At 40.6% G+C, this 14,895-nt stretch overlaps 1 protein-coding gene across 1 annotated transcript in view; it reads right to left on the bottom strand.

Moving 5' to 3' along the window:
• UTP20 (UTP20 small subunit processome component) overlaps positions 1-14,895 on the bottom strand; it is a 92,162-nt gene that overhangs the window by 53,343 nt on the left and 23,924 nt on the right. The window contains exons 18-25 of the mRNA XM_024579020.4: positions 14,237-14,395; positions 12,943-13,019; positions 11,384-11,463; positions 10,901-11,144; positions 6,846-7,028; positions 2,735-2,825; positions 1,588-1,673; positions 875-1,000 (exon numbers count right to left, since the gene is read on the bottom strand). Coding sequence (XP_024434788.2) covers positions 875-1,000; positions 1,588-1,673; positions 2,735-2,825; positions 6,846-7,028; positions 10,901-11,144; positions 11,384-11,463; positions 12,943-13,019; positions 14,237-14,395 — 1,046 coding nt within the window. The remainder of the gene's footprint in view (positions 1-874; positions 1,001-1,587; positions 1,674-2,734; positions 2,826-6,845; positions 7,029-10,900; positions 11,145-11,383; positions 11,464-12,942; positions 13,020-14,236; positions 14,396-14,895) is intronic.

Genomic DNA, 14,895 nt, shown 5'->3' with positions numbered 1-14,895 from the left:
GGTATTTAAGGTGAGGCTGAGTAAAGAGGAGTTAAGTGTCGTGTGTTCCAAGCAGAAGGATGGCAAGTCCTAAGACTCTGAGGTGGGCTCTGAATGGGGCAGTAAATGGGAGAGATGTGGTTAGGGAGTCTGTCTGGCGCTAGGTCATTCTAGGTCCTTTACGGAGCTGTAACAACTTTCTATTTAATTCTCAGTAAAATGGTACTTCTAAGGGTTATTTAAATAGGGAATCACAATCCAAGTGATGACTTATTTAGTATTATTTTTTTGACCAAGAAAATCCAATGAAAACTATTAAAACTAATAAACAAGTTTTGTGATGAAGATGGTTAAATAATTAACACAAAAAGTCAATAGCATGTATATCCCATACTTTGTTACATACAAAATAAAGGAATTAGCCCTGACTGTTGTGGGTCAATGGGTTGGGCGCTGTCCCACAAACCAAAAGGTTGCTGGTTCAATTCCCAGTCGGCACACGCCTTGGTTGCGGGCCAGGTCCCTGGCAGGGGGCATGAAAGAGGCAACCAATCAGTGTTTCTCTTGAATACCAATGTTTCTCTCCCTCTCTTTCTCCCTTCCTCTTCCTCTAAAAATAAATAAATAAATCCTTTTCAAAATAAAGGAATTATTTTTATTATCTCTCAATAATAAAATGTAGAGCAACATTGAATTTAATTTTATCATTATTATTTAGGGACAAAATATTCTCAAGTCTCTAGAGCAGACTTCAAAAGATCCAATTAAAAAAAATCCAAAAAAAAATACAAAATGAAATAGTCCATTACAATTACTGAAAGAATCGTAATACTACTAATACAATTGTTCTTATGATCAACTATTAAAAGAATCAGAATTTAAACCGCATAAATACCTCATCAGAATAGGAAACAGATCTGCCCGGTGGGCTGTCCTCACTACCGCATTATCTTCTGAAATGCTAAAATGCACTATCTCTTCCTTAAAGCTTCTGTCTTCAAGCAATCTTTGCAAGTTTTCCCTTTAAAAACAGAACACAGCACAAATCATCACTTAATGACAACAGTATTTTATTTTAAATGCAATATAGCAAGTAGAGTATATGTGTAACTAAAATAGGTATTAAAGAATAGTCTATATAAAGTAGGTGACATCCATAAAGAAAAATCTTATAAAAATACCTTTCAAAATAGCAGGTTTTCAAATTTTAAAGGATAAAAGGGATTATAAAGAGTTGGACTTAGTAATTCAGCTGTTTCAAAGAGCATAATACAAAAGCTTTTTTCAGGTCTTAGAGTGATTATTATAATTTGCCAAGTAGTCACCAAGATTTTTAAGACATTATGTAAGCAAGGAGAAATGATATAGTCTTCTCAACACATACTTTTCAATTAATGTTCTCTTTCCTACCTTATTACCTGTGGAGAGGCACTCTTAGCAAACAAATGCACTCCCTGTTTTCACTTCTTACCGAAAATAGCATTATGATAGCCTTAGAAAAGAGGGAAATTTCCCAGGCTTGAACAAAATCATTTTAGAAGAGGCCCTCAGGTAGAAAGGTAAGAGTCAACCAAAGAAACAGCACTTCTTTAGCTTCCAGTAACTTGCCTGTAAGGGAGGATGTGCGGATGTCTGTACGTCATTATACAGTCCAGGGCGGTCTTCTGAACCATCTGATCCTGGTGCAGCAACAACTAAGAATGATATTGCACGGAGCAAGTCAATTAAGTCACATACACACACACCACAGGATGGACAGTAATTCCTTTGTGTTAGTCTGCAACATTAGATTTCTTACAATCTAAATTTTTAGATATGGTTTAACACTAATTGCCGACAAAAGCCTAACATGTTCCTGGGATCAAAGGACAAAGAGAGTGGTGCCTGGAACAAAAAACCCAAACTCTGACATCTGCACCCTGCACACCAGACCCTGGGGTCTACCAGTCTTTCAGCCAAGACCAGTTCTCTGCGTAAGCGGGAGTTACACCAAATGGCCCTGCGCTGCGCAAAAGCTCTTTATAATGCCATGAAGGTAACTGCGGTCGGTGAAATGCTAGGGAAGCCCTGGGTCTGAGGCCTCTTTGATCAGCAGTTCAGAATTTTGCTTCCTATAAACAACTGAGACTTTTGAGTTCTGACTTTACAAACAAGTTATATCTGAATTATGGGCAGACATAGATAAAGTCTGCGGAAAGTATAAGTTTCCTCTAAAGAAGCATCCAAATGAAAAAAGAAAATTTTGTTTCCTAGTTAGCTAAGAATGATATCCAATTCTTACCTGCTTCTGACATCAGATTTTTTCCCAACATTTCCTAGATTTTGGGGTCATATAATTATGACTGTAATGGACTATGATGCCAACTCTCTGTTTCCACTCAATGTAAAAGATCCTGAAACTCTCGCACCCCACCAGGCTGACTTACCCAGAAGTGAGAAGTAGCTGACTGCTCTTGGCACAACTTCCACCACCGTCTAAAGCTACTTCCTGAGATATAATTGTGCTTTGTTCTAGTCAGTATTAATACAGCCAGCCCGTCAATGTTTGGTCACTCAAAATGCCTTCAAAGTCGACTAAATTAGTACTGTCTAAAACTTTCTCAGGATACAGAAAATGTGTATTAGTTTAAAAATATGTATACTTAAAATGCAGACATGGGCTCTAGTCGACAATTACTGAAAGCCTAAAAGTTATCTTGACAAAGAAAATGGTGAATAGTGCACAAAAAACTGCACAGGTGAGAATTGTACTTACCTGAAGATAGAGCTCATATAATTTGGATTCCAGATACAAGGCCCGTGGATTCGAAAACTTACAGAAAACTTGCAAATGAGCAATTAACTGCCTAAGAAAAAGAGACAGAAAGAGCGGGTACTACAAACTTAAGCAGAGATTATTTTCTTAAGATGATAGCACTCACCAATTTTAGTCTAGCAATTATTTCAAAAACCTTGACTATAGTTTCACTGTTAATTATACAAACAGCGTTAATTATTTGCATTTAGAAAATTATTCTCCATAAATTCCAAATCTCAGGCAGCCTTTCCCCTTAAATTCAGACACCCCACTGCAGAAAATCAATCAGGATATGCTTAGAATGGCTTCAATCAAGCCAAAAGTAGACAGAAAAGTCATCAAATAGTAATACATTCCAAAGTTGTATACAGATGAAAGTTGGAATGATTCCTTGTCTAGTTTCTATGCAGAAACAGGAAGTGGTAAAATATATTCTTCCTCACTTCCATATAACATAAATACTGATGTCAGACAACAGAGATAGAAGTTTAGGTAACCATGGCCCTTGTTTACCAAGAAGGAGGAAGAAAGAGCAATACCCTGTGGCTGAAAGTTCAATCTGAAGCTGGGACTGACTGAGGGTAAATTACGTCATCTACTAAAACAGAATGAGAAGAGCACTTTTACAGCACCAACTAAACTTTCTAATCCACAGATGCTATGAGGCTTTCAAAATACTTGAGAAAACGGTTTCCTCTCTGTATATAATTTATAAGATGCATTAGAACTGAAAGGAAAAAAATAGCCCCGAATGAGTAAGCTGTGACGACTTGGAGAGACCTCTTTTGCCTATTTCAGGGCGCAGGGGAGAGGGGTAGAAATCAAGCTGCGGATGTGTGGTCCTGCCACTCTGAGCTCTGCGACTCAGCAGGAGGTTAGTTAATTCATGTCTCAGGCTCTCGGTCTCCTCATCTTGACAAGCACAAGACCTCCCGTGGTTGTTTTGTGAGGATTAAAGGAAAGAACACAGGTTGTGGGCTTCTGCTGCTAACAATGCTTTTCTCTGCCCCTGCACTAAAGAAAGCAAAACTCAAAGTCCTACTAGTTCATACAGAGAAAATAACTGGAAATTGGAACCTCATTAGATACTGCAGAGAAATGGGGGAAAGTAGTGTAAACGTCTGTGTTGGACAGCATGACGTGCCCACTCCCCTAAGTCAGAGCACCCGCTTACGGAACGACACACTAATAAGCGAGGAGCTGCGATGAGAGCGTTCTGCAGACGCTAACATCTACAGCACGTGGGCTTTCAGTAAGAGATTGCCCACCTTCAACAATGTGGATGGGCCTCGTCCAATTAGCTGAAGGCCTTAACACAAACTGGTGTTTCCCAAAGAAGGAATTCTTCCTCAAGACCGTAAGGTAGAAAGCCTGCCCTCTGAGTTTCAGACTCAAGGCTACAGCATCAAATCCTGCCTGAGTTTCCAGCCTGCCATTGGGCCCAGTAAATTCTTGCTGGCTCCCATAATCACATGAGCCAATACCTTAAGACAAATCTCTTTGTACATACATACATACACACACACACACACAACATACATAAGAAGTCTGTCCAGAAAAAGTCCAGCCATTGTTAATATAACAAGAACAGTTTGTACAACATGGATGTAATGGGGCAGCCAAGGAGAGTGGACTGGAATGCACATGTATGAACAATGACGACTTCACTGTACTAGACAGTGGGGGCAGTAGACACCATTGAGTGAGCACGTGTACTGTGTGGCCATCACATTCAAAATGACTGAGCAAGTAGAGCAACGAATCTGCATCAAATTTTGTGTTAAGCTTGAACATTCCTGCATAGTAACTATTCAGATGATTCAGAAGGCCGCAGCTCTGGGCAACCGGTGACTGGCAGCTTCGTTACAATTACACAACCACGCATGCCTCATGTGTAGCGCAACGTTTTTTGGCAACACATCAAATGACCCTGGTGACACGGCCCCCTACAGCCCAGATTTGGCACCCTGTGACTTCTGGGCTGTTCCCAAAACTAAAATCAGCTTTGAAAGGGAAGAGATTTCAGACTGTCGATGAGATTCAGGAAAACACGACGGGGCAGCTGATGGCCATTGGGAGAACTGTGTGAGGCCCCAGGGTACCTACTTTGAAGGGGCCCGAGGCATCACTGGCCTGCGTACAATGTTTCTTGTACCTTGTATCTTCTTCAGTAAATGTCTCTACTGTTCATATCACATGAATGGACAGTTTCTGGACAGATCTTGTACATACATCTCCATTTTATTGGCTGTTTCTCTAAAGAGCCCAACTAATGCAATGTCCTTGTGATTGCTTATCACAAAGTGTCTACACTGTAACAAGTAAACTTTAACATTTTTTCCAGTGAGACATCCACTCCTCCCCCAACATTTATTAAGTACTTTTTACGCACCAGTGAGCCTTAAATAGCCAAAGGCAACAGGAGCTAATCTTCACGTTCTCATTAAATACTTGCCAGCGTGGAGCATGTTCCATGAAGGACTATGAAATTGGACTACGAATATACTGAGAGGCACCAAGAACGTCCTTATCAATGTACTCAGTTGCAACCCTGGTGTGTATTAGCAACAGCCTAGGTCTGGCTGCGCGGGACAGGAAAACCCAGACATGGACCTTGGCCTTGAAGACTTTCCGATATTCATGTGAGACGTACACAAATTAACCACCATTCAAGGCAGGAAGTAGCACCATGACAGAGGCTTTCACAGACGGCTGCTGTGAGAGTTTGAAGGTAAGAGAACCTTCAGTTTAAAGACAAGAACGCCTCAGTGAGCAAGCTGTGTCTTGAAGCATGAACAGAATTTCATTTGGCAGAAACGAGGCAAGGACGCAACAGAGACAGGGAAGGTTCAGGGTGAGCAAGGAAGAGGTCTGACTGGATAAACAACTTATTCCTTTACTCACCAAACAAATAGGAGGACTAATCTTTTGCTGGCTATTATGCGGAAGGATGCGAAGAGGAAAACAGTGATCTATCTTAGAGAAAGCTGTGGGGGATAGACCGGTCAGGGCTGTGAGGAGGTAGAAGCAGAGAAGAAACTATACTTTCATGATGCTTGGCTACAACCTTTCTTGACTCTGTGCTTTACACACTGTATCCAGTAGCTGGCAAGTCCTTCCCTGACTTAACTGCCAGCAAACTTTTGTGTTTCAGCTTCAAAGGTGTCTTATACTTTGTAGAAGTCTTCCCTGTGTGGTAGAATTGCCACTTTTTACTGACAATTCATAACACCTTTAAAAATACTTCCCCTACGAGAATATTTCGCCAGGCATTAGACCGTGCTTCCTGCATCGCAGAGGCTATGTATTGTCCATCTCTGCAGCAACTGGCAAAAAAAGGCACTCACACCGTTGCTGAATGAATGAACTAATAAATGGCTTGTGGGAACAACTCAACAAATCGACGTAGATTAAGATCGAAAGTGTTAAATAACACAGTACCATCAAATCCAGTGGATCTCTGACACCCCAAATCAGGTAATCTTCAAGTAACTTTTATAAGCATGATCACTTCTTATTTCTCTAAGGTTTCTAACAATTTTGGTAAACAAATTGCCCAGAGAACAAGAGAGAATATAACAGCATGAAAAAAAGAGGAATCAGAAGGAGACAAGTCAGAAGGCAAAGTAAAACTGCTGACACACTTATTTGTAAGAGGAGAGATGTTCCATTCTGCACTTCCCTGGAACACAGACGTAATGCCCCGGCACCAGGAAAGCGAACAACACAAGTCAAAGAGCATTTAACAGCTCTGGGGCCCAGCGCTCTCACACGGAAAAAAAGTGATGGTTAGGTGATTCCAACTCTAACATTCTGCGGATAAACAAGAAAAGAAAAAGCAAACAGCCAAAAACTTTGGAAGACTGAGTTTTCTTTGGGCTGTAAAAAACAAACAAACAAAAAACAGAAAGAAAGAAAAACAAAAACCTAGGGAGATACAGCACTTATGTGAATAATCATCTGAGCCGGTCATCTTGCCCAAGGCCATTTCCCACCTAGGCCCTAGGAGACCACAACCTGTTCCTCCGAGAACTGTGGATCTGTGATGTAGCAGCAATGCTGAACTTACTTCGTTGCAGCTCTTCTTGTCCTTTTCTTCTGAGAGGGTTCGTCTTGGGGCACCACCTCTTCCTCCAACTCTTCATCCTCTTCAGCAGCAGGTTCTTCTGTTTCTTCCACCACCACTCCTTTGCTTCTTCTCCTCAGATCCTGGGTTGGAGCAACCTGCAGATCTGCTGGGTAATACTCATTGCTACAGCGGAAAGAGACACAAGGCAGATGAAGCCGAAACGTCCTAATTCCGTCTGTGCCAGATGTGTGTCCACGGTTCACAGCATCACACGTGGAGGAGACCTGTGAGGCACCGTAGTCCGGCCTGTGCAAGAACACTATTCTTTTGCAGTCAGCCCCTCTGAAGTACTGTACTGACCAGGTCAACTGCTAACTGCAGAAGACAGTCCATTCCACCGTCACACTGCTGAAAATATTTGAAATGTCTGGTTTGCACTGAGCTGAAGTCAGCCTCCCCATCTCTGAAAACACAACTCGGGAAGGCGGGTGTAGGGGTGGATTACAGTTAACAATGGCAGTAGAGTGGTAAGACCATGTTAATCACTTTTAAGTCACATATACCTACTCTGTGAGGGCCGTAACAAAATTCGGTCCTCTAGGCATGTGGTCTGAGAAGACAGAGGGAACTAACTACTGCATTGCCTTCTGGGCAGTCACATGACTCAGCCTTAAACTGAGTGTCCAGGCGATAAAAATCGGTTAAGTCTTTCCGTCTGTCTCCTCTAAACTAAGCCTGTGCAGTCAGCATTCACATCTGCTCTCCCTGAATTCCATCCGTCAATTCTGGTCTGCTGTTGGAGGTAACTGGTAACTCTCTTGAAGGCTGGTGCTGCCATTCACTTCATTTGTTTTGTGTTCCTCTAACCCATTCATCCACCAACTGTTTTTCTTGTCTGTTTCGTGCATAGCACTAAGATACAGATGTAAGGGAATTAATCAGACACTAAAGTCCTCACTCAAAAATGTACTGACAAAAATAGCATGTTTTAGGATCTTACATTAACCAACACACCTGCAGGAAACTCCAGCTTAATACACTAAACTACTATAGAGGGTTGAAATGCTACCATCATATTCAACTTTGTGTTCTCAGGTAGCAGGATCTAGCAATTAATAAATCAAAAAATGGATGAATAAATGAAGTGAGCAAAGTTGCTCATTTATAAACTGTATCATCATTGATTTCATAACATCCATATTACACTCTAAATATTAATTAACCATAAGCCATATCTTTGACCTTTATCTCCATGTGCAGCAAGCTCACTCATTCATTTATTAAATAAGATAATTCACACAAAGCACTTACAACAGTGTCTACACAGCAAGTACTCATTCATTAAGTGTCACTGGTACCTATTATTGGGACATTTTTGCCATTGTTAGTCATTCATTCCTGCTTGATTCTTAAATGACTCTTCTCGGAAAATGTTGACAAGGGATTCACAAATTAGGTCAACATCAAATTATCTGACACATATGTAGAAAGGTAAGTTTCTAGACAAAAATAAAAAAGGCCCCTAACATATTTCAAAGCCAAAATTAAAGGTGACATTTGGGTTTTCCATTAGTTTGGATCATCTGTAAAAGTATTACTTATAGGTAATCAGTGTCAACTAGTTTTAATTTATACATTTTACAAAACTGTCTATCTTTCATCTCTAAGTCTTCCTAAACTCAGAGACCCACCCTCCTGTTACTGGCTCCTTTCTCTATCCCCACCTCCACAGCATCTTGTACTATTAGAGGAAGGTCTTTACCTTTAGGCTAAGGGGTATTCTTTCTTGAGGGAAAAACTTAAAAAATTAACATAATAGGAAATTCATATCCTACTAACACCTTTAATACCAGCTTGCATATGCATAGTTCTTTGCAATTTACAAATAACTGATAAACATTATTTTACATGATCTTCAAAACAAGGCAACGTAGCTAAGTATTACTGTTCTCACCTCTATCAATAAACTAAAGACTAACAAGTTATGTAAAAAAGAAAATCATTACTCTTTCCCATCCCACCTACTGACCTGCCCGCACCTTTGCTTGTAACCTTTGCCAGGATGAATTATTCATATAAACCTTTTCACTTATTCATGGAATCCTGTCTTCTCTTAACTATTCAAAGACCCAGCTTTAGCAATTCCATCTCCTCGTGCATTACAAATGTTCCCCTCCCTTCTGGGTCTTTCACGACAGCATCACACACTCACACACACACACACACACACACACTGCTTAAATCTTAATCAGCAACCTCAACCACGTCTCCCTCTCCACTCCCACATCTCTCTCCACCTATGTCTGCTTCTTCTTTTTTCAGTAATTGTTCATACCTGCTATTTCCATTTCTCTTCTCTTTTTTCTCTTAAACCCACTTTAATCAGGCTTTCATCCTTACCAGATCAACCCAAACAACTCATGCTAGGGTCACTTCCAAAGACAATGGTCATTTCTTATTCATCACGGGTCTGATGTCTGAGACACATTTGATTCCACTGATCACTCCCTCCTTGAAAGCCTTCCTTCAAGGAGTACCATGTGGTCCTGGTCCTTCTTTTATCATTTTCATGGCCTGCTTATCTCCCAACCTCTAAATATCGCTGTCAGTCCTTAGGAATCTTTCTCTCCATTTACACACCAAGATGTGATTTACCTCCTTGCCCATAATTTTTAAAAACCATTTCTATACTGATGAGTCTCAAATGTATTATCTTTAGACCAAACCTTCCCCTGGAAATTGAAGAGGAAATTGAATTTGAAATTCTTCCAAATTCAAGAACCTACATGACATCTCTAACTAGATGTCTATTCAGTATCTGAAGCTTACCATGTCTGAAAGTGAACTTGATCTTTCCCCCAAATCCACCAACTTCTGCATTTCTCCCAATCTCAGTAAATGGTAACGCTAAGGCCAAACCCTCAGAGACATCACTGATTCCTCTCCTCCCTCCTTCCTGCCCTTCTCCCGACTGAGCCTCATCACGACACACCTGATCTGCTGGCCAGGCCCGCAGGCCAATCTAGTAGCAATTCTTCACGAAGGGATCTTACTGAATCGAAATCCTTCAAAACCATCCAGAGCTCAACTGCCTCTCATTATCCACACTGCTCTAACGTTGGTCAAGTCACCATCTATTCTTCCCCAGATTTTTGCAACCTCCTCCTCCTACCTCTCTCCTCTCGACCACTCACCACTGCCATTCTACTGTCTATTCTCAACACAGCAGCCAGAAAACTCCTAAGGAAACCTTCAGTCATGCCATTCTGTTTAAACCTTCCAGTGGCTTCCCAGTTCACCAATAATAAAAACCAAGTCCTTACTAACACTCAAAGGTCCTGCACCACTTGGTCTCTTGTTAGCTTTTTGCCCTCGTCTCCAGCGATGTTCTTCAGGGGTCACTGCTGTAGCCACTCGGACTTCCTTGCTCTTCCTGAACCAGCCTGCCACGTGTGGTCCACAGCCTGCTGAACTCAACCCTGCAGCATCTTCCCAAGTAATGAAACAGTGTTGGAAACATGCATTCACTGATTAACTAGGACTGTTCTGCACACTACCTTACCTTTAGTTTCAAAGCAATCCAATTCTCACACAGCTCATCTAGTCAAAATGGAGCAATACTCCAGAACGCTGCTATTTTTTTGAGAGTACATTCCTCAGCATCGTGGGAAACATTCAAGAGGTTCAAAATAGAGTGGCTGGGGTTGACTTACTGGAAAAAACTTTGAGGCAGCAGGCAGACAACAAAACAATGAACAAATAGAGTGAGAAATAGCAAGGTCTTTACACATTGAGCTAACTCGATCTGGCCCTTTTTATTTTGTAACCTGAAATATTTTATTAACATTCTTTGTCAGCCAGTTAAATTCATGTAAAATTAAGTAGTGAACCAAACCAGTTTAGTTGTTAGCTGACAGGGCCAGGGCTTTACAGATGGGCCAATGATTTACAAACATGACAGATGGACAAAGAACTCAGCCAATTTGATACGTTGTACCTTCTCTCGCAGGCACTGAGGACACTCAAGCAGGAACATATTCCAAGAGAACACTTACCTGATAAATCTCAAGAAAAGCGGGGAAAGCTCCCTGGACCGTGGTTCTACCCTTTCTGGAAATTTTGCCAGAGCCTGCCACAGCAAAAATCGAAAATTGGTATGGTCCAGTCTTTCCTGACAGTTAGTTCTCAATGTCAACTGCTCGAGATAAAGTGTTCCAACGTCTCCTTCCTGAGTTTGCTCCCAACTTTCACCTCCAATGGACTTCTCCTCATCTCTCGTATCATTTTGCAGTTCCTTCTCTGAAAGAAAAAAAAGTCACATAACCACCAGAGAAATGTTAACATTTGTCCTTTGTGTTTCCTTAAGTAACGCCATTCCTTGCTCTAGCAATACAAGGGAAAAAGAAACCGTACCCAAAGGCTACCAAAGATAATGCATTTCTCATTTCTGTTCCCCAGTCCGATGAGTAATTGAGCAGTAACATTCAGCTGAAACAACCACCGTCCTTCCCAGCCCCACCTGACACCCCCTTACGTACCAGCATGTGTAGCTGCGTTCTCCAGATGTTCATAGTAAACCTTCCAAAATTTCTTATTTTCCATTTCACGTGCATGAGAGCTAAGAAAAAAGATCACAAAACAAAACATGTGATATGATCCTTATTCTGAGATATAGGGGGAAAAATGAGTGAAAGGATATAACTAAAATGTTAATTAAGTCATCCTTGAATGTGAGGTTATATAGAACATTTGTATTTTTCTATATTTTTCAAAATGCCTGCACTGGCCACAAATTATTTTTATAGTCATAAAACACCAAAACACATATTTAAAAACCTAAGTAGGTACTCATAAGAAGGCTATTTTTAAGGCACAATAATGGGAATGGGGCATGGGGTGTGAGGTGTAACCCATTAAGGAAGGACAGGTCTCTATTTAGGAAAAAAAACGAAAACTCAGTTTGTTCACAGCTAACTTTAAAATGTTGGCTTTTCTCCTACCAAATTCAAATAAGTATTTATTAACACAAAGTCAAAATAAATATTCACTAACTGCATGAAACATACCTTTCAGGGCTTAAGAAATTAGCTCAACCATATGTGTTCACATAATTTGATATCCTAGCAATAGTATTCTCAAAATGTTTATATTCTTTTTTGTCATTAGTTTTCTAAGAATATGCATAAACTTTACACAAGAAACAACCTGTGTTTGTTGTTGACTATTTGTAAAAAATAAATCAATTTTTAGACTGAAAGATGAACCTGACAGTAAGCGAGCCCCGCCAGATATGGAGGACCATAAAAGGCACTCAGGAATTGGGGAGCTAATAATTTTGATAATGGGCTATTGGTAACACATGTCAGATTCTCCCTTAAACGCCATAAACAGCATTATGAAGTTGGTGTTAGAGGCCTTGCTTCCAGCATCCTGGTCTGATGGCTTTAAAGGGCAGTAAACAGCAGACAAGGTGGTTCCAAACTGCAGAAGGGTTTGTTTATTCTGCTTCTGTCAAATAAAAACTAATAGTGAGGGTTTTGGAGGCCACACATGAAATATTTCCAATCTGACAGAAAGCCAGAGTAGACTGTCTGAAGTCAAACATCTGCCAAAGAACAGACTTCTACAAATGAGGCACAACATATGTATTTTCTATGTGATTATTAAGGTCCTTTTTAGAGCTAAAGGGATTTTTGGATACTAGACAGCAAGGGTTTTCAAGTCCTTATTTTTATATTAAAGTTTGGCTCAATGATTCAATATACATAAATAAAAGTATGCAATCATTATACAGTACTTTGTTACTGAAAAAATTCAACAATACAGATGTATCATATAAAGTACAAATACAGTCCTTCAAAGTTACTTCAACAGACAAAGAGACACATAACATTTGAACTGTTGAAAAACTTGGCAGCAGACAGAATAATTCATGTTTACTTTTTCTTTGCCTTGTCTCACAAAGGATTTATGGTAGCTATAAATATTGTACACATTTACTCATTTAAATCACACCTAGAAGGAGTAGTATAATACTGGTTCCATCATTTTGCAGTAGTTAAAACATAACAGCTTCACCCATTTAACACATGCTTACCTTATGAGTTCAATAACAGGATCCCAGAGAGCGCTGAAGTTAACATACAACATGCCTAATAAATAGCGAAGTGGCACCTGCAATTAGACTCATTTAGTAAATGGGTAATGAACTACAGTAGAACAGCATCGAGACGCAAATATCCCAACTCAGACAACTGGAGGTCTGGAAAGCAGCTTACGCTTTACAAAAAAGTTGTAGGTACGCATTCAAAAAGCAGTGAGTAATAACGTTCCGACTCTTCCCAAAATGTCACTCGCTATTTAATGCTGAAGAATCACTAAGGCAAACACAGTATTCAAACTCACTCCAGATGTTCATGCTCAAAGGATATATTTAAATAAACAGATTTGACTCATGATTGAATTCCCTCCTAACAACTACCACCCCCATCACCTTAAAAGACAAAACTTGCATAGTAATCAGTAAAGCACAGATGGCAAGAAACCCAAAAAAGTCTGCTGGGAATGGCAGCTGCGGCTTCGCAAACAGATGTCTGAGTCCTCAAAACCAAGCATTAGCCCTGGCCGGGTGGCTTAGTTGGTTGGAGCATCATCCCATACACCAAAAAGTTGCGGGTTCAATCCCCTGTCGGGGAGTGTACGAGAGGCAACCAATCGATGTTTCTCTTTCACACTGATGTTTCTCTCTCTCTCTCTTTTCCTCTCTCTCTAAAATCAATAAACATATCCTTGGGTGAGGATTTAAAAAATAAGAAATGAAAAACCATGCTTTAAAGGAGTTGCATTCGAGGGTCTGAAGTTTTCAGTCACCTTTTGCAATGAGAGGCATTGCTGGCATCCCCGTGTGCTAGGGAGGCATCATGCAGAGCGGTAGTCCTATTATTTGGGGACGGGTGTTTGCAACTATTTTAGCAGCAGAGCGTAACACAGGATAGTAATACATAAAGCGGAGTAGGAACAGAACTGCTCTGGTGGAAAGGGGAATGCCTCCAACTGGGACAGAAAATCCCACTGCTAACTTTGTGCAGCAATGAACAAATCTGGAGAAGATCAGGCTTTAAACTTGACGTTGAGTCCTCCTGTCATCACTTACTACCTACCTTCACAGCGGACACACACCCTCTGGAGAAGGGGGACAGGAAATTATTTCCACCGCCGCCAAAGTGGCTGACAAGAGCCATCTAACTTGAAGGATCTAAGAGAACTAAGGATGGATCTAATTTCAAAAATTATTATTTTGGGTGACCACTTGGTATGTTCGTCTGTTCAGAAGCCAGCCGAACAGATCTAAAAGCAAAAATAGAGGGGAAAGAAGGGACGGTGTTTCATACCTCCTGTAATGGCCCAGCAGGGACCGCGGTCTGCACCACATCGTGCCTGAGCTTCCTCAGATGCAGAAGCTTCTCTCTGTAGTCATTCACAGTGGCTGGGACGAGCTCTGCCTGGCGCAGCACAGCGAAGGCAGACTGCCGCTCCGAGGGCCCATCACCCTGAAGAGCCCGGTGAGGGAAGCAGACATGTCAGTAGTGCGATTCTCCAAAAAAGCATAAATGTGACCCGAGGTCTAACAAGTACAAACTGGGATGAGCTAATGTTTTAAGTAAAATGCGCAGTACTTTTTTGGGGGGGGAGGTGAGGGTAAATGATTCAGTTTCCCTCACACCACTGACTTTCTAGTAGATAATTCAGGTTTAGTATCCAGCATGGAAATAAAAAAAAATAGGAAAGTAATTGTAAAAATGATCCAAATAGATTGGTAACATCTGTTGAAATGAAGAAAAATGTGTATGCATTTTTACTACATAATTCTACCTCTGGTAGAAGTAATTTCTACCTAAAGAAGTAATACTCTGCATTATGGAAACACTTATACAAAAATATCTGTTTAAGGATGTTCACTGCAGTATTATTACTGGAAATACTGAAAAACTGTGAATAACCTACCTAAGCAGCCATCAATAGGGAATTGGTTAAATAAGATATTTTAAGC

This window comes from Desmodus rotundus, chromosome 3 (genome assembly GCF_022682495.2).
Source record: "Desmodus rotundus isolate HL8 chromosome 3, HLdesRot8A.1, whole genome shotgun sequence".
NCBI classification, from domain to species: domain Eukaryota; kingdom Metazoa; phylum Chordata; class Mammalia; order Chiroptera; family Phyllostomidae; genus Desmodus; species Desmodus rotundus.
Note: the sequence above shows the minus strand (reverse complement) of the source record. Positions and strands in the feature narration are given on the sequence as shown.